Below are 22563 nucleotides of genomic sequence, written 5' to 3' on the forward strand. Positions count from 1 at the left end.
TTCCGCGGTACTAGCGCAAAATCTAGCGAGCATTAATTGTCCCGAATCGGCCACATTGGCAATTTTCAACCCTCATAACTTGATACCAGAAATGATCACATGTAAAACATAACTTTAAGTAAGCTTAGGAAAACAATAGCTTTTGGATGAATAAAAAAATAGATTCAAAAATGAGTAATTTTATAATCAACATCTGTCTGGAGAAAAAACCACCCCAAGCACAATATTTGCGTCACTTTCTTCTAGAGTCGAAATGAAAAAATTGAGTTACGGATGTTCAGACCTAAGTTATCTTTGATGTGATGGGGTATAATTTTGACTTAATCCAAAAAAACTGTATTAATTTTGTTTGTTGCAATTAGTTTTTTTTCAATATAGTTCATTAAGCTCAAAATTATTACTGACTAAAAATTTCAAGCAAATCAAACGCGCATATTGCATTTACACTAAATTATTTAAAGTCTTGCTACTTCTACTGTATTCTGGCATAGAGAAAATTCTTGGAAAGTTGTCAACCAAATTGTTCACGGCCTTAATTTGACCCGGGGTCCATTTAACTCCATTTCTGGATGGGTTAGGTGAGTCCAAAACGCCCTCCAAAACTCCCTGTATATAATCTTCATTGCAGTCTAGATCGAGAACTGTACAGAAGTTAGTGACGTGTTTTCGAGGGTTTGCAATCAGGTCTTCCAGTTGCACTTGGATATATTTAAAATTAGGATAAGTTCGCATCAACAAATCACTAAAACGAACAAACAATTTAAAGCAAAACAGTTACCATTTTTGAAAGTGGAGGTCATACTCCGAAAAGGCAATGGAACTTTTCTACTTCAAGTCAAGTGGAAAAAAAGAATATTTTAAATCCTTTTGTCACAATGAAAAAGGTCAATATAGATAATTTTGGTTTCTGTTAATTGCAACGTATCTCTATGAAAGTCTGTACAGCCTATCTATGGTTAGTTAGTTTCTATCCTTTCGTCAAAATCCAGAATCAGTTTAAAAAAAACAGAAATTAGGCTAATCTACCTTATAAAGTTGATCGCGATATTTATCATAAATTATCTATTGTTTTCAAAAAGGGAAATATTTGATTACTTACTAAAACTAAAATTATCCAAAAAATCTTGTCTTTGAACACCGAAAAGGCCAGTTAGCTGCCTATTTTTTTTACGATTCGCACTGCACTATTTAATGTTGTTGTTTTAAGATGCCAAATAGTGATAGTGAACTTTCACGGGCTGACCTTAATTTGGCATGACTTGCGATCTCTCTGATGGCCTTGTCTACATCCCGGCTATGAGCGATGTTCATTGTCCCGTTAGCCATGGAGATCCGAATAAAGTCATAGCAAGATCCTTAAAAGGCGAAAAAACCGGATGTACTACGAAGACTACGAATAATTAAGACACGAGTATTTGCAAAAAAAATCAACATCGAAAATAGCTTCTTTAAAAGTCTTTAGCAATCTGGCGAAAACAAACCGTATAACAAAACTGATCGTATATCAAGGCGAAGCCTTGATTATTTTTCGTCTTTTTTTTTGTATATGCACCCCACTCGCTAATAAAAGCCACAATGAGATTTATTTAGCGTCTTGTATCCTATTGAATATTACCACCTTATTTCAATTACACGTGTTATAAGAACGAAATATATCGCGAGTTAATTATTCCAAATTCGCCGAATTAGAAATTTTCAAACGCCCACAACTTTACGAACAAGACTGCTTTTAGATTGGTTCAAAGCTCTGAAAGCTCTAATTCGCCATGCATAAATATTTTTGTTATGCTTTCAGCGTTTTAAATAATATCATCAAATCGAGCCCAATCTAGTCCGGAGCATGACCATTTTGGCAGTTTTCAAACTCTCAGAGTTTTTCAAAAATTGATTGGAGGTTAAAATATCTTTTTTCATTTGATTTCAGTGAGTCGATATCTTCAATGGGGCGTAGATTTTTTTGTTAAAAACTATTGTTTTGATTGCTGTAAGTTGATTGAATAAAGTAACCACCCCAAGCGTGAATATTTGCACTTTCTTTGAAAGTCGGAATAGCAAAACAACTCGTATCAGGGCGCAGCCCTGCATAATCCGACTGCGTTTTAAGGTATCTGAAATAGTCTTCCCTTCAAAAAAACTGTAATTTTTTTTTTGCAAATCATCCCTCCACAAATTTTTGCACATAGAAAAGTATCAAATATACCAAAGAGCATGACTCAAATCAAGTTGAAACAGTTTCATGACGGATCAAACCTTCGCTTACGCGTTGTTAGTTCGAAATACATCGCCAGTTAAATGTCACTAATTATCCAATTTGGCAATCTTTAAACCCCCATAATTTTACGAAAAAACTACAGAAGAAGTATTTTGAAGAAATTGAGCTCAGGAGAAATTGAGCTCAGGACCACAGAAGAAATTGAGCTCAGGACCACGATGACTTTTGAATGGCATTAAAAGAATATATTAAAGAATGCTATTTAAAAAGTTGAAATTTGTCTTGTGGAACCTGATCTAAACTATATATTATGATTGGATAAATTAAATGTTTTACCAATGTAAAGTATTTAATATTAACCAATCATGATCCATCTAACTAACAACCCACTTATTTGTAAGTGCTGAAGTTACTTGTAATTTCAGCACCAGAGAGATTTGAATTTAACTTAGAAATTAGTTGGACTCTCCCGAGCACTTCAGCAGCCGCAATAAACCAGTATACCCTAGATCTATTGAGCCTAGCAGAGACTAGTTAAACAACCTGAGACTAGATAGTATAAGAGTAAGATTAGGATCGGTATTAGACTAAGAAGTTGCACGAATCTATCCGGCCGAAAATAAGATAGCGTGACGAGCAGACGGTGTACCCTATCCGAAATTACTCTATGAGTTATACACTCCAGACATAACTCATCTGGTGCGACCATAAGTCTCGAACAAGACCTTACTAGATTAGAATTAACCAAAAATAGATTAGAAATTAGACAAAAACATTTACAAAATGTTATACGACAATAATTTAATTGAAATGTCTCTCCGACTCAATAGATCAGAGCCAATATTCCGAACCATAATAGAACTACCCGGAATTGGAAGAAGACATCGAACCAAAGACGACATACGACAAAGTAGAAACTTGCCGTATAGTTATATGATAGTTCGGCAAAAGCCAGAACAAACTTTTATATTTCGAATACTACTTGCAATGAATTTAGATTTCCATTTGCAAACATAAAACCTTGAAGTTACTCTTCAAAATCATTTCAGGCGCTAAACAAAATTAATATTATACAATAACGATTGATAAAAAGATCTAAGATCGTTTTTCTAAAACTCTGCAGTAATATACAAAACATGTTTGAAAAATATTTATTGGAAAATAAAAATAAAAATTAGTAGCATGACAATAAATGGTTAGTAATCATAAATCATCCTGTTGTTCCAGCTTCATCACCTAAAACATAACAGCAATCATCAACTCACTAATATCATCAAAACACTAAATCTTTCCTTTACACAAATTTAAAACTTTATTAAAATTTAAAGTCACTTAATTTTAAAACCAGATCATCAAGGCTTATCCTTGGATCTTAAATCATTTTCTACTTAATTAAATTTTAAATTTGATCATCAAGGCTTATCCTTGGATCAAACAGAACAATTTTGTTCTCCCCCACCCACTTAATTAGTGTCTAACGACCTCAAACGTCGATTCACTACCCAACCCTTTCTAAAGACCCAAGACTAATAGAAATTTTTAAACAAAACTAATCATTCAAATTAGGATAAACAGTGAAGAACTTCGGTTATTCATCCTTCACTTGACCCCCCCTCTTACCAGACCCAGGATAAATCTTAGACTTAGTAAGTTTAAAATAGTACCTAACGAACTACTCGCGTTCTAATTATACCTGAACCTTGTGGATTGATTTACTATTCTCCAACCCTTGAACACAATCACTACCCCTAAGTAAGATTAAGTAAGTTAACACCTTAGCTTATACTAGTCACGAGAAAGTAAAAATCATTCTTCGGAATCGATATACTTTTCTCTCCAACCCTGAACAAATAGACCCAGGTTAAGCTAACCAAAAAATCGTAAGAACTAACAGTTTAGGAAAATAGAAATCATTTAACAACCTTTTGCATCCGTCATTCTAAACCTTATGTCATTTAAAAACCTAGGAAATAAACAAACAATCATTTTACACAATTGTGAAATAGATAACAAAAAATACGACCTTGTAATCACACCTCATACACAAACAGTTGGATACATTCGAACAAAACGACAAACACTAAAGAGGAAAATAATAACTAAACAAAGACAAATAACACGAAAAAGATTTTCAAAAAATCGAAACGCATTTTCAGAATCAGAAACCAACAGTTTAGACGAACTTTACAAACTAAAAGAATCAATAGATAAAAATTACCCACTTCACGATCAATTATATTTCTCTGACTCAGAAACAACTTCAAATTCATCACAAAGAGGAAAAAGAAGAATAAAAAAGCAGTACAAACACAAACCAGTACATCTATACAATTGGAATCAACCAATTCGACACATTAATAATTACATATTAACAGTCATCGAACGAAAAAATGAGCTCAACGCACACCCCAGGTGACGAAACTCCAGATGATGATGAAATCTTTCCCTTTATAGTAGACGCAGATACTGATAGAGGACAACACATATTTTGTCAAAATTTACTCGTAAATTTATTTGAACCCGGAATCAGTCCATGTAAAACAGAGTTCCCCGATGTAAAAATCAAAAGACAAATCATAGATCACTATCTAAAAGATATATGCAACATAACACAACAGTATGGAATCTACTCTATAGAATTCACCTCACCAAACCATAATAATAGAACATATACCATACAAACAGACGATCTTGATTTAGAATTTTCAAAAGTTTTTTCAGAATATATAAAAAGCATCCAATACCATAACTCACAAAGAGCAAACTCCATTTTCACCAATGAAGTTTTCGCAATAATATATAGTTATATTTCGATATTAGAAAATGAACTCCCATTAACAAATGTCTCACCGACAGAAACATCTAAACATTTAAGAGTGCGACATGAAATCACACTACTCTCTAGTTATTTAAACATCATTAAAGAAAATTTCACGAAAGACGACGTTTCACAACATACCAAACACGATCTACAAAAAATTTTGGCATGGTTCATAATAGATTATTTCACACATAATATTGATTTAATTGCACAAGCAAGAAAAAATTTTAGACCCCAAAATTCGAACGATGATACCGCTATCACAGAACAATCAGATTATGTTTGGGACCCCGAATGGTCTCATCCCGCATTTATAAGCTTTCCACAATCAATCTCAAGTCAAGCAATAGGTACAATATCTTACATAAGAGATTATGTAAGAGTAATACCATTAACAATTGATGCAACACCATTAAACTATAATACATTTTTACCCGATACACAAAATAATAGTTTAAACTCTACAGTCATACACAACGAAAACCTCAATGGAACTAGGAATCTTACTCAACAAGATATCCAGACACCATCACACTTCATAAATGAAGAAATTGTACACACAACAACTACACAACAAAGTATTTCACCAATACGCCCAAATTTAACAACACCAAGAAATACAAATCCTTCACAAACACAGGTAACCTTACAATCAACCGTTAAACCTTCGGTTGCCCCTAAATATTCACAAATGGATTACCAAACATACAGACCCATGACAATACCATCAAAAACACGCAAAACATTCACTAGAAACAACTTTGCAGACCATAATTATAATTATACACATCCGTCAAAAACAAATTATCAACCACAAAGGAATTTTAATCAATATACAAAACCTCGAAACTGGGATAACCCAACGGCCCAATATAATTCCAAAAATTTTCAACCAAATCCTCCACAGGATCGCAGTGAAAATTACCCATTTTTTCAACAAAATAAAAATAAAAAACAAACATCTTATCAAATGGATTATTTATCCTCAGATGATGATTTTTTACAGCCAGATATATTTGCACAAAATACTCAAGAATATCGTAGACAAGGAATACAGAGAACACGTACAAATCATAGAAATTTTTCTCCACAACCAATAGATGCACAACATCAACAACCAATTCAACAACAAAATCTAATTAATACGCAATCTTTTCAACCAATTCAACAACAAAATCCAATGACTGCACACTCCTATCAACCATCACAAATGCAAAATGAAATACCACTACCATATTATCTCCAACAACATGAAATAACAAGAAACCAACTTTCAAATTTTTCTCAAATGCCAAATGCAGCAGAATCATTACAAATGACAATGAATCCATACCTTATGGGTGGATCATCAATAACATCAAACAAACCTTTAATGGTTTTCACAGGAACAGACCCTGAATACTCTGTAGAAGATTACTTAAATGCAGTAACAGCAAATTTGATTTTAAATATAGGACCTGAACCAATTAATACGCCACTACATCAAAACTGGATACATCGACGCACAGCGTTGATACAAACAACCTTAGATGGCGCAGCCCAAAAATGGTTTTCAGTACTACCTCTAGAAATAAAATCAAACTGGAAAAGATTTACACAAGAATTTTCAAAAATGTTTGACTCCGAAAGAAATAAACAACAACAAAGAGTTTTATGTAATGAAATTCGCAGATTACCAAACGAAACCATCAAGCAAATAGCAGTACGAATCGAAACACTAGTTCGAAAAGCATACTCACTAAATACACATGACTATAAAAATACAAAGATGACAGAAATCTTAATGATGACCTTAACACCACAATTAAGGAAAATAGCAATAAAAAAGAGAGCATCACATCCTTCTTCAATTCGAGAACCCGATTTAGATTTTAGAAAACTAGTAGACAAACTAGAACAAGCAGAAATCACGATGAAACTAGAAGAAACGGAAAATCTGAAATTACAATACGTTAACAAAATTGAAACGACTCCCACTAATATTAATAATATACAGGAATCAGAAACAGACCTCGTTGAAAAAATCACTGAAATACTCAATATTTACGAAAAGAACCCGAACTTTAAAGGCAAACCATCTTTCAAAAAATGGTGTAATTATTGCCGACGATACGGACATAGTATTTCCGAATGTAGACAAAAACAGCAAGATAGTCAAAATAAACCTCAAAAATACAAAGAACCAAATAAATCATTCTATCAATACATGAAAAAAGATCAAAATTTACCGAACAAAACAGTTCACAGCAACAACAGTTCAGGAAAACCACTCCCGAACAATACAAGCTATACAAGAAATCAATCCCCATATAACTCAAGTTATAGAGGAAGATCACCAGAACGAAGAAACACGTATAATTCATCACAAAATCACTACAATAGACCAAATAGTAGAAATAACTACTCCAGATCAAATTCAAATACACAACGATTTGTTTCTAGATCTAATTCCCAATCAAGAAATAACTACTATCCAAACAACCAGTCACGAAATTCATCATACAATAGGAATAGAAACTACTCCTATAATAGAAATAGAAGTTATTCAAACAACCGAAACCAGAATTACCCGAACAATCGATCAAGAAATAACTCATATAATAGATCAAACTATAACAGACCAAACAATAATTACCAAAACAGATCGCGAAATAATTCACAAAATCGACACCCAAGTTATAATAATCGTTATAGAAATTATTCCCAATCACCACATAGGAATAATAATAACTATAATAATTCTAATAATCGCCACAGAAGTAATACACCTAAACATCAAAGGCAAATCAATCAATACAATCTAACCCAGAAACTACATCAGACCCTCCAGGTATTGATGACACAGTAACTGATGCGTTACAACTCAATCAAATAAACTGTACATCATCAGATTCAGAAAGTGATACTGAAAACACTCGTTCTATCAATATGATAAAAGTCGAAAATGACTATGAATCTGTCATATATGAACAACCCTTTCCATCACATATATATGAAAATCAATCAGAATTTCTTCAAAATCATTACACTACACCCATAAATTCCACACCAACAACGCAAGAAACAAATGCAAAAAATACTACAGAACAACCCAATCAAAATGTCAAAACAAAATGCTTGAATACAAACCATATCTACCAAAATATACAAAAAGAACAACCCAAAGAAAAAATTTGGACAATACCATTTCTCTTAGAAAGCCCAAGAAATAAAGAATTTCAACCACCAGACCTTGAAATAGATTTTTTAATTGATTCAGGAGCAGAATCAAACATAATAAACATTCCCACATGGAATGAAATAAAAACTTTACATCCAAAGCTAACACCTCTTGAAACCTCCAGTAAACTAGCAACAGCACAAGGATCAACATTGATAAACTACGGAAAAATCCAATTATTTCTCCTCCCCACCAGAACAATGGAACAAAGTAAAATTCTAAACAAGCCATTTAAACAAATATTCCATATCACTGATATTAAATATAATATCATTGGAATACCATTTATTTCAAAGTATATACCAACAATTAACATCCTAAACAGTAAAATATTAATCAAAGATAAATACACAAAAACAAAAGAAACATCCCTAACATTTTTTCAAAGATTAAATAAACAACCACCATTCTTTTCAAAATTTTATCCGATATTTAACCAACAAAGAAAACACCTGAAACCACTATCAGGAAACATCTATAATTTTTCAATCAAACAAGTTCACCAATATGATAAAGAACAAAACAAACAAAAATTTTATATGTCAGATTTTGAATTCAAACCTATTCATAAATTTTTTAAAATCACAATCTCTTCAATAAAATATTTGAAAAATTCGAATTCAGATATTATTTCCTTACATGTTTATAACAACACACCTTATCAAGTAACATTACCTTTAGGACTTTTAGGATATTGTGAAACCAACGCTACAATATCACCAATACACGAAAAAGCCTATCGCGTAAATAATATACTCCAATTACTAGATATTTGCCAATCTACCATTCTTAATGAAGAATTATCTATAAATAATATAAAAAGTAACGAAAACAGAAACACGGATTATTTCACAAAAACTCCATATTTCAAACCTACATTCAACATCAGTAACTACACAGAGAACCAACAGAAATTTTTAACAATGTTTAATTTCCAACATTCACAAATAACACAAGACGAATTCGAAAAGTTAGCCAAACAGCTAATTAAATATTCATCAGTCTATGCAACATCAAAATTCGATGTTGGCAAAATCAGTTCATCACTACATCTTCCATTAAAACCAGACGCAGTTTTCAAAAAACAGAGAGCAAGTAAAGTACCAATTCACTTACATGATAAAGTAAACAGATTACTCGATATTTTAGAACAGTATAATATTATATCACCAGTTAATAAAGAAGAACAACCAAAAGGCAACACATTCATCAACCCCGTTATCATTCTAGCTAAAGGAGAATCATTAAAAATCGTTCTCGATGCTAGATACCTCAATTCACTCATAGATGAATCAAAATGTAATTGGCCCATTGAACCAATACAAGTTATTTTAACAAAAATAAACGGCAAATACTTCACAACCGCCGACATGAATAGTGCATACAATCAAATGCCACTAGATGAACAATCACGACGTTTAACACAATTTGTTATCGGAAACCAACAATATGAATTTAACCGCTTATTCTATGGAATATCCATAGGACCAGCAGCATTTTCAGCTTTTATGAGCAAAATTTTTAGACCACTAATACTCAAGAAAAACGCAATCACCTATCTAGACGATGTTTTTATGCAATCACAAACAAAAGACGAAATGTTCAACGTTTTAGAAAAATATCACCAAATACTTCAGAACGAAAATCTGAAGGCCGCCCCCGATAAATCACACTTCTTTTTGACAAGAGTTAAATTCTTAGGACATAACATAGAAAGAACAACAATCACTCCACTGAAATCACGCATTGACGCTATTCAAAAACTTCAACCACCAACAAATAAAAAGAAAATCCAAGAATTTCTTGGAATGTTAAACTTTTTAAGTAAATATGTTTATAAAATGCAATTATATCTACGACCATTTTACAACATCCTTAGACAACAAAATAATTTTGAATGGAATACAGAACATCAAGCACGATTTGAAGAAATAAAGAAACTTTTAACTGAACAAATTTCAAACACAATTCCAGACCCTGATCAACCATTTTATGCAATGTGCGACGCTTCGAACTTTGGCATCGGCGCAGCACTATTACAATCACATAATGGTACAAATAAAATGAACTTGATATCAGCAAATTCTCGATTATTCACTCAAGCAGAGCTACGACTCTCAACTCTAATGAGAGAATGTACAGCCATAATATATACACTGACAGAATATGAATTTCTGATACTTGGATCAAAACATCCAACAGTTCTATTCACAGACCATAAACCAATCATCTTTCTTTTCACACAAAAATCTAACCCAAACCACCGAGTTTACAGATTTCAACTAATTCTAATGAAATTTCCAAACTTACATATAGTTTGGACTGCAGGAAAAAATCTTGCATTACCAGACACCTTAAGTCGAAATACACCATCTGAATTACTTACACGAAAAACAACAGTTGAAATACCCAAAAACATAAAATTCTACCTTGCAGAAAACGAAACATCACCTCGATTAGAATGCAAATATGCAGTTAAAACTGATATTGAACAATCACAAATAAATAATTTACAACATTTCCCACTTTACTTAGATTGTCAAAATAATCATTATGAAGTTGACCTACTTGGAACATCAACTTTCAAACCAATCCCATATTCTCAATGGATAAAAATAACACCCAACAAAAACGAACAAAACAACACCCGCCTAAAAAAGACCATTTTCCACTAATTGAAAAAGAAGATTTAACTGATAAAATAAATTTATCAGGACCACAAACAAATAATGATTCAAAATACACAATAAATCAAGTTTTTGACCTTCACGACCCACTTGATACAATACCCTTATCTAAACTCGAAGTTGAAAACATTTTTCTCCCCCCAACAGATACGATTACAAATTCAACACTGAAACAATATCAAAATCTTGACCCGATAATTAGACAACTGAAATCATGGCACAAATATAAAACTAAACCTATCAAAGCAGATTCAACCATCCTAGGAAACAAAACACTCCTCCGATACTTTCGCAAATTTAACAACACAACAATTAACGAAAATACAGACCTTTTAGAGTATAACCTGAATGAATCTACAGTTCCATGTCTCCCTATAAGTATGATTCTCATCGCTTTTAATATTTCACATACACAAAATATTAAAGGACACTCTGGATCAGAAAAAACATATTCAAATTTTATACAAAATTTTTACTTCCCAAATGCACCAATTTGGATAAAAGTTATATGCAATGATTGTATAGTATGTCAGCTAAATAAACCTTACCCAAATCAAAAACAAATAGCACAAAAACAAGATTTTAAAGGACAAAGTTTATACTTTAATCACCGTATCTCATTTGATACTAAAGGACCAATTTCACCCTCATCAGAAGGAAACTCCTACATTATGGTAATTGTTGACGCATTCACACACTATGTAGCACTTAACCCAGTACCACATTATAACGCTTATTACGCATACACAACACTTTATGAACACTGGATAGCAAAATTCGGACTACCAGAAATTTTAGTCACAGACAATGGTACAGAATTCATAAATAATGAAATAATAACACTATGTCATTTATATAACATTAAACACAAACCACGTACATCTCATGCACCTTGGACAAACGGCTTAGTCGAAGGTATGAACCGTTCACTACAAGAATATCTCAGATGTATCATCAACGGAAATGATACAAAATATACCGAATGGTCAGCAGATGTAAAATTATTTCCCTTAGCATATAATTCACAAATAACGACAACTTTAGGAATGTCACCATATGAAATGGTTTTTAACCAAAAACCACGCAAACCAATAATGTTTACAGCAAATTCCCATAAAAACGCACAAGGTTATTGTCAACCAAATAAAGACTCAATTTGTTATAACCTCCCATTACATACGCACGATGAAGATCATTTTCATCACCCACAAATTCTTAAATTAGCCTCCGGTACACACACCGAATGGATTTTAAATAGAGATAAGAAACACAATGAAATTTACCAAAAAATAACAAAAAAGTTATTACAAAGACAAAACATAAATGAACAAATCAATTCACGTTTTACACCAGCTTCCGATTTAAAAATTGGAACATTTGTTTTAATACCTAATTTTAATACTCAAAAAGGAATTTCTAAAAAATTACAACCCCTCCGAAAAGGACCCTACCAAATAATTGCAAAACCCACTGATGTCACATATAAAATTATCGACTCAAACAAAAAAGAAATCGTTCAACATCGAAACAACCTATTACCTTATTACCCAAAAGAATACGCACTCCGCGAATTAACTCAATTATATTCTTTCACAGGATTAAAAATCATTCAAAATGAACCACATCTGAAAAACACAGAACAAAATGATAACCCCACCGAAAATCAAAACACAAAACCAACCGCCACCAAAAACAATACACAAAACCATAAAGAATCTCCAAAACCAAGAAAAAATAGAAAAATGACAGAACAAATAATACCCCAAGAAGAAATAGACAAATCTGAACATAGAAAAACAACAAGACTCCGAAATCAACCACGTAAAAATTACAAAATGTTCATCCCCCAATCTAAAATATTAAAGAAAGTAGAATTTAAAAAGTAATTTTAAGATTTTATACTTCACAATCTTGAAACCTCCGTAACATTTTTCATTTCAATTTTTCAAAATAACATGCTCACAAGTACGCAATAATTCTAGTTCAAAATAGACCAATAGGATTCATCCAATCCGCCACCTTCTCTAACTCAAACTAAGATCAATTAGACGAATAATCTAGAACTCCAGGCACATCTCTAACTATAACTTTACAACCTCCAGGTCAAAAATAAGCAAACCACTCCAACTTGACAACTAAAATAAATATCACCATAATACCGTACCCCTCCCTTATCTAATAACCCAAAGATCAACAATATTTCCCCAACTCAGACCACGAATACCCCCAAAACAAATTTGATAACTTAGCCTAAAGTATCAAAATGAAGATTTTAATTAGCCTAAAGTATAAAAATCTCACCATACCCCGGATCATTTGACAAACAAAAATAAAGAAAAAGACGACCTCCCAGTCACCATGAAAATTGCCCCCAACAATTTTTTACAAAACTCAACCCACTTGTCAAAAAACTAATAAATAATTCGACCACACTAGAAAATCGCCTCAAACAGCAAAAAATATTCGACCAAGAGATCATTTCTTAAATGCTTTTCTCTCAAACAGTCGCTCAAATACTTATAAATTTTAAACATTTTTTTTCAATACTTGAAGCTTTTATAATATTTCTTTTTGATATACTCGAATCTTTTCTAATAATCTTAATCATTTTTTGTAACATTTTTTTAATTTTTTACACAATACTTGAACTATTCCTCCAACTTTCCAAAACCCTTGAATATATCCACAGGTACGATTTTAACAACTTATCTAAATGATACGAACAATTTTCAGTAGAACTGATATTTTTTTATTGTTTGTAATTTTCATAACATTTTTATCATCCCTCATTTTGACAATATGTAAATGTATAAAGAAAGCAATCATCACATTTGCCCTAGCAACAATCCTTCTAATTCTTTTTTTGGAAGAATATTATAATAAACATAAATCTTCCCACTAAAGTAACAATTCAAAAATCCATCAAAAATTGCTACCCAACAGTCACAGAATCAGTCTTCACCGACATCATCCCAAGATAATCCAACACCACCTTCAACTACTCAAAATCCTCAAACATCTACACGAATTTCTTTTCAAGACAATCCATACACTTTTGAAGAACGGCACGCTCGTTTATCTGAACCACTAGAACCAGTTCAACGACAAGCATCCCTAAGTGAACCAACATATAATCTTTACCCAACACTACCACAAGAACTAAGTAGAATACGAAACCTTAGTCAAAACCAAAATACAACAGAAATAAATAGACAAATTATACATCCTCGACGAAATAGAAATTTTCAAACTCCCCGAGTTCATTTTGATATACCTCAATCCCCATCACAAACCACTCCAGAAAACACCACTGGTATCACACCAGAAACTCCTACACTTTTTTCCCAACGAAGCACTTCAAGTCTACCCTCAGATTACTTAGGTTCAACACCAACATCTGAACAAATACGTGAAAATCCCTTTAACCCCCCAAACCTAACATCACGACTACCATATTGGACTACACATTCATTCACACAAGGTGAACCAAATTTAGTCAATGACCCCATAGATATTTCTACGGATACAACAACATCCTCATCACTACCAGAAACATTATCACTACCATCAACACCATCAATAAGCCAATTTTCACCACCACCCTTTAACTTAAATTTTCCAAATAATCTCGACGCGAGATATCGAGAACAATCATCAATAAATATTCCTTTAAGACTAGATTGGAATACATTCACAGCACCTCCACCATTATTTGGACAACATCAAGAAAGTAACCGCCTTCATAACTGGGCACTTAATAGATTACAATATCGCCAAGATATTCACAACGATATCCGTGATCACAATATTCAAATACTCCAACAAAACAGTTTACAATTAAAGTTTGAAATCACAGTTAAATTAAACAATATTACACAACATCCCTACCCATTAAATCCACCAAACATAACAGCTCAATCACTACCACCACCGTTTATAACTACTGAAGTAATATATAAATACGACAGATACACCAAAAACACAATTGGTTACATTACATTTTATAACCCATACTCAGGATTATCATACACATGTATATTCTAAAATTATTAATTTTTCTCCAACTCCTTTTTCTAGTAATCTCAAATCAAAACATAAACCCTTCTCCTCGTACAGGACCACAAGATTTATTAGTAACACATTACGATTGCGAAGAAAATGAACAAAAAACACTACATAAATATGCAATAAATCAAGTATCACAATGTGAAACAGAACCACAAGCTATAGAAACCACAGATATAATAGCAACACTCTATTCAAAAGCCCGAGCAACAACAGTTACAGGTTATAAATTCACAGCGACATTTTCCGAAAAGAAAGTACATTGTTCACAAGTCTCGAACGGAAACAAAAACCGACTTGACCATGAATCATTCTATCAAAGTAATATAGAACGTCTTTTACATCTCAATCCCGACGATTGTAAAAATGAATTACTTAGACTAAACATCACACAAAATAAAAACTCCCAAAGAAAATTAGTTAATTTTCAAGTTTTTTCAGACTCTGTACATCAATCACAACTTGAAAGACACCAAGGACATATAAAACTAGACGAAAAATACCCGTATAACGGCGCACACGGACGATTAACCTATGACCTACATGATAAACATTGGATACCACACATTGGTATAAATAACCCATCAAACTGCAAAGCAGACACGAAAAATAAAGGATACCAAGAAATAATGTTTTTCGATTGGAAAATACAACTTGAAAAAATACAACTCACACGAGATTTATCTGATAATACAATGATCTATCAAGGAATCCGACTACCTTGTAAAAATGATCAAGGATATTGCGACCCTACAACGAGAACACAAGCAACAATTGTTTGGTTCCCCGAAGATACATGTACAACATTTCAAGTAGCAAAAATACACGCTCGTATGATAAAATTTCACGAAAAATATTTCATACAATCAATTCCTTATGAACAAGTCCATCCATCACGCAAACTAAGTTCCGATTTTAGAAACATAGACAATATAGAAAATAAATTGACACGTTTTCAAATATATCAAGAAACAGAACTTGCATGTAAATACAGGAATCCACTTCACAGAACACAATACTCTGAAATATTAGTTGAATACGAAAAAGGATTCGACATGACCACTGGAAAAGTAAAAATCGACCCATATGCCACAGGTCATCCTCCAAACGAAGGAACATCCTATATACCAGTAAATTTTCAAAAAAGCAACGGACAACCTGGTGGACATCTAAAACCTTATGACACCAGAAGCACACGCTTACAAGAATTATCACTAATGAATACTACATATTTCGGTAATATCCACTATGATATTCATTTGGATATGAAACTAGACTATACAATTAGCCGCATTTTTCAAGAAATGTCACTCTCCGAATTAGAAACACTACACCAACTATGCGAATTAGAACGAACACAAATATTACAATCACTTGCACTAGCAGTATTAAAAATACCCTACGCAGGATACTTATTATCAGGAAATAGATCAAATTTTTTAGACTACGAAGGAAACATCTTATGGTTTTATACTTGTACCAAAAAAGTATCACCACTCTACGTTTTTGAAGATAAACGATGTTATAAAAGAATCCCTATCTTTTATAAGAATAAAGTACATTTCGTGGATACACTTTCACGAAGAACCTATTTCTGGGATACCGCAGTCCCATGTGGATCAGAAAATAGCCACAATGTAGTACAACTAGACCCTGATGAAAATAAATATTATCTTCTCACTCCATATCCCACATTAATGCAATCACTCAAAAAATTTTCACCAGAAAGCATTCGCGCTATCGCTCGAAACCCAAATATAGACTTACAATCAATAGGAATCTATTCAAAATCAGATATTCAACATCACATTAGAACACAACAATTCCAAGAATTATTAACACAAATGGACACTATACAAAGACAATCAATAGACCAAAATTTACGCAAACTTGCAGAAACCGCAGGATTTGCCGATATCTACACGCAAGACTATAGCGGATATTTTAAAGACATTAAAGATTATATATATCTAAACGGCGAAAAATACCGTCCCCAAGATATATCACCAATCAACATTTTTAGCTTTGTTACACTCAAGAATGAAATCCTTGATTTTCTAGGATGGCCCTACTACATCTTAGAAAAATTGACTATTTTATACGCAATGTTTAACTTTATTGGATTTCTTTTCTCACTCTTAAAAGGAATCTACAATACATGTGCTATACACACACAAGTAAACAGACAAGACAAGCAAGCGTAGCACGCATACTCTTTGCAGGATTTTTTGGAATTTTTTTTACATCTATAAACAAAATTCTTTTAGACGCACAAATAAAAGAATATAACACAAAAATAACAACACGACAAAATACATACGACGAAGAACACAACAATGTCGACACACAGCCAACGGCACCACAATTACCACCCCTACCAAATAACCATCCACTATCCCTAGTCCCACGAAATTTTCGAAATTTAGCAATCACACATAATCCAAATTTTCGACTCACCACATCGCAAAGCCCCATCCAACATATAATGACACATCAATCACAAGATGATAATACTTATGAACAAATTATTGAACAGCCCCATACCACCGCTTTTCAATCTCAAAATAATCATTTTTTTAGCCCACGATGAGCCGCCAACTTGGATCACTACATCGATCAAATTCCCATCCAACCAATCTTACCTCTCCAATCCCAATCATACCACTTTTCGCTTTTCCGCCACCCGATTTTCCATCTAGCAATGTAACATCAGGCATGAATTCCGACACTAACTCACAAATTTCAGTTTTATACTCCATCTCACAGCTCAATAACCCGAATATTGAAACCCCCGATGAATTTGCCGACTCAGAACCATCTCCATCCAATAATTTTCATAACCCTTCTAATTTTTCTCAACCCCCTTTTCAACCCATATTATCCAATAACCCTGACCCCATCACTCCCACACCCTCTTATGCTTCCCAAGTTACCCCAACCTACTCCTCATACCATTCTGACCAATCATCTCATTCTCCAGACACCCCCCGAATCTCCCCAGAGCTAGATAATTTTATTACCCTCCAACAACAACCCTACCACCTTAACACCCCGACCATAAACCACATCTCCTCCACTCCAAATTCATCCAATCCCCCTACACCCTCTTCAAATTATACTGAATCATTAACACCATCATCCACATCCACTATATCTTCACTAAACACTAATAGAGCTTACCGCACTTTTAAAAGAAAATTCCCCAACCATCCTTTCCCAGCAAAACCAGGAACAGCCCGTGAATACATCAACCACCCCCAGCATACTAACACTAAAGAATTTTTAGCTATCACTTTACCCTCATTTCCACAATACACCTTAAACACCCCTCACGACGCTAACGAAACACGCAACTTTGTAGATGAATACGTTTTAATGCCCACTCTCTCTTGGACCTCATATTATCATTTCACTAACCCTCTTTGCTTACCTTTATCCAACACTTCCATCGATATAGAACGAAACAAAGACATGCTATATCGACTAACTACACCACTAACCGCTAGACAGTTTACTTACGTTGGATATAAAAAATCACTAAAAATACACACTGCACCTAGAGCTAATGAATATACACTAGAATACTACGATCACAACATCATCAGAGCTAACCAAGATCAATTCTTAGACGAAGATCGCTTCGCTAACCCACAAATCACCGAGAAATTTTTCATCAAGACACCATATGTATTTACACTAAACATCTTTGACCGAAAGTTTGATCACATTATTTCAGAAGCACTAACAAACACACAGGCATACGAAAGTTTTAAAGAACGCTTCCAAATCTTTTCACTAACCTTTCATTTCCTTGCACCACACGAAAGAGATTTACACTGCTCACACGATATTATGTTGCGAACTAAACAAACACATACATACAGTTACTATCGTTTCATCCAAAATCACTTTGACCTCCACACACCCTCTAGACAACCACACCATCGTTTTCAATTCATCAATTCAAAATACACTTCACCGTATTTCCTAAATTTCACATATTGTATTAAAGACACTAACCTCCATGGTATTCTTCGTAATTATGACCCCATAACCCAAATGTATATTTTCTGCCCCATCACCAAGACCTTCAACGCCGAAGAATCCCGACCCTTCATTATCCCGCACGAGTTTGTACAGCCTATAGAAATCCCCATTTTAGAATTCATCCACAACACTAAATTTAACCACAAATTATATAACTTAATCCAAAACACACCTTATGAGTTTGCAGTAGGCACTGAAGAACTAACCACCATTAAGGCACTTCAATTGCTTTGGCCACTGCTTCAAACTAAAAATATCATCCGCATCTTAGCTAAACTACTAACAACTTCAGAACTAATTCACGACATCTTCCCCCACGGTTTTTTCCCCGACGACTAACAGGTAAGTATGAATTAAGTAAATAGTACCAACTAATTAAAATATTGAAAAACTCACCATTCTTTATTCATGTTTTCTTTAGATTTTTAGCCTTCATCCTAGATCATCTGAAAAATTCACAAAAGAAAAATAAAAAATAGCAAACTTCTTCAAAACTGTTTAAGACTCTATTAAACTTTTGCACCAACAATTAAATAAATATAATACCAATGCAGTAAATTAATTTATAAAATTTTCCCCCAAAAAGCAGTAAATCTAATTATAATGAAAATTTGTATCTTAAAATTCCCCCATTACTAGCAGTAAATTTCCAAATTCTATGCAGTAAATTAATAAAATGCAATTGCAGTACTAACCTTTTGATATTTTCATTCATTCGCACAGAAATTCTATCCACACTCGCACAGCTCGCCCACGAAGAATTGTTTAAAATAATGAATTTCAGTTTCAAGTTTTCACACTCAACAACTCTAACATATAATAACATGTTTCAAACTTTCCTTTAACCCGGTTGGAAAGGAATCATATACTAAACAAAACTAACCAACGCAGCTTACTAAACACCACAAATCATAGAATAACAGCATGACTAAGAAAAGGAAACCAACGGTACCCAAACCGGATTAACCCAGTTTAAAACTGGATAAATTATTCTTTTGAAGACTATTACAAAGTCTTAGAAAGAAATAATAAAACACAAAAAAGTCGAAAGACAAACCCATACCACAAACAATTTGCTTTTTGGAAAAAGTACATAACCAACAAGACATAAGTAAAACCACAACAAACCCAACATAAAACGTTGTCACATAACAGGACCCCTCACAAAAACCGCATGAAATCATACTCCCACACCTGGCCTAACCCACCAGGAAAGGAGGTCCTGAGCATGCTCTATAGCCGGCCTAACCCACCGCGCTACATCCACGCTTTGTGACCACACCTTTATTTTTAATAAGAGCTACTCAAGGGTGAGTAACTCTTCAAAATAACCGAACTAAAACAAAAAGCTTTTGTGAAAACAATTAACTAAAATCATTATTAAAAAATATTAAACTAATAAAAGTTTTATAAAATGTAAAATCACATGATGCAATATATAGATCAGAATACAACACCAAGGACGAACATCAAAAGACAAGACGACCCCACTACACTCGAGAGAGAATGACCAACTACAATCGATATGCCGCTCACAATCACAACTCAAAGGATTTAGAGTACGACTTGACCTCGCAGAAAAGGACTTCATTGAATCAGACCAATGACCACCTCGATGACCCAAGTGTATGTACAGATCCGAGTAACCAGGCATCCCCTCCACGCACAATCTCCACGCCATTCCCAAGCTAGATCAGACACAAAAGAAGTTCTCCACGAAGAACAGAAAAACCTGACATAGCCAACCATTCTGAAATCAGAATTGATTTTGTTGCAAAGACTCAGTCGTTGTCACAAGAAGAAGCGGAAGAAAAATATGATGTTCGCCAAATACCAACGTCCATCATCCACCCTTGAATTACAGAAGAACTGTTCTAAAAAACTCTGTAAAACCCGGATGGGTGGAACCTGATCTAAACTATATATTATGATTGGATAAATTAAATGTTTTACCAATGTAAAGTATTTAATATTAACCAATCATGATCCATCTAACTAACAACCCACTTATTTGTAAGTGCTGAAGTTACTTGTAATTTCAGCACCAGAGAGATTTGAATTTAACTTAGAAATTAGTTGGACTCTCCCGAGCACTTCAGCAGCCGCAATAAACCAGTATACCCTAGATCTATTGAGCCTAGCAGAGACTAGTTAAACAACCTGAGACTAGATAGTATAAGAGTAAGATTAGGATCGGTATTAGACTAAGAAGTTGCACGAATCTATCCGGCCGAAAATAAGATAGCGTGACGAGCAGACGGTGTACCCTATCCGAAATTACTCTATGAGTTATACACTCCAGACATAACTCACTTGAGAAAAAAAGCCACCCCGAGCACAAACATTCCTTCACTTTCACAAAAGCCACCCCGAGCACAAGCAAAGTCGAAACAGAACTACTGACTAAATGTCAAGCAGATAAAAATCAAGAACTTTTCCAGAGCTCGGCAGGAAAATAGGTAAGCAGATAATGACGGTTTTTTGATTTTTATATTCATTTTGATGAGTATTTTTTTAAATTCACGGTTCACGAATCTGAAAAAAAATCGTTCTGGTTCTATTTTCTTTTAATTTTTGTTCAGATCAGTTTGTTAAACTTATCCGGTCACTTTTAACTTGCCTTCTATTTTTGGTTTGACGTTAGAGCAGTTCTGTCTGTTGATCCAGGTCATCTGACCAGTACGAATGTGTCTAAACTGAAGGACATAGTACCTGGAGGACCTCGTCGCAATCATGTCGAATGGGTTTCTAACTACCATGACGCCCACGATTCCTAAGCCATACAACTGTAACCTGAAAGAAAGAAAGAAAGAAAGAAAGAAAGAAAGAAAGAAAGAAAGAAAGAAAGAAAGAAAGAATCAATTCTTTCAAATAAATTAATCACAATCTGAGATTTCTCAATCGAAAATTTATTGGAAGAAACTCGGAAAGAGCAGTCAACGGAATCAACGGAATCTACAGGAATAAGCAGGTCAAAGCTTATGACAAAATGGTTTTTTAAGGATATGAATGTTAATCATTTTAAATGAATCGAATTTATCAAAAAAAATTTAAGGTTCAAATGGCACTCTTGCTCAGTATGGAACAGTTTTAACCACAGATATAGTTGTCAATATCAATGTTGCCACACTTTCCAATAATCTACAAAATATGTATTAAAAACATAACCAAATTTCAGAAAAAAAAACAGGAATAAAAAATCCCAGTAACTGTTTTGTTAATGGTCTGCAAACAAAAATAACGTACCTGTTTATGCCGTCGTCGAACCAGCGAGGCCAGTTTTTGAACCATTCGATAGTCTCATAAGACTTCCGAGTTCCAATGATTTTCAAAGGATGTCGGAAATTTCCTTGAAAGCGACCCATACTATGCCAAAACCCCTTTTGATTCCCAAGATTACTCGAACTCCGCACTGAAGTTGAACATATCTGTTCTAGGGACTTTTTTCTTAAGTTTCAAATCTGAGTAAATTTTGATTCCGATTTTCCACGTTTGATTTTCGAGGTTATTA

General features: G+C 33.6%; 1 protein-coding gene across 1 annotated transcript; it reads right to left on the reverse strand.

The window, feature by feature from the left end:
• Positions 1-433: 433 nt before the first annotated feature.
• Positions 434-22479, reverse strand: LOC134840584 (uncharacterized). The gene is made up of 4 exons (XM_063856495.1): positions 22299-22479; positions 21673-21845; positions 1244-1355; positions 434-742 (listed from the first exon to the last, which is right to left on the reverse strand). The coding sequence occupies exons 1-4, from the start codon at positions 22415-22417 to the stop codon at positions 442-444; spliced, it is 705 nt and encodes a 234-aa protein (XP_063712565.1). The 5' UTR covers positions 22418-22479; the 3' UTR covers positions 434-441.
• Positions 22480-22563: the final 84 nt, after the last annotated feature.

Source organism: Symsagittifera roscoffensis, chromosome 2 (genome assembly GCF_963678635.1).
Source record: "Symsagittifera roscoffensis chromosome 2, txSymRosc1.1, whole genome shotgun sequence".
NCBI classification, from domain to species: Eukaryota; Metazoa; Xenacoelomorpha; order Acoela; family Convolutidae; genus Symsagittifera; species Symsagittifera roscoffensis.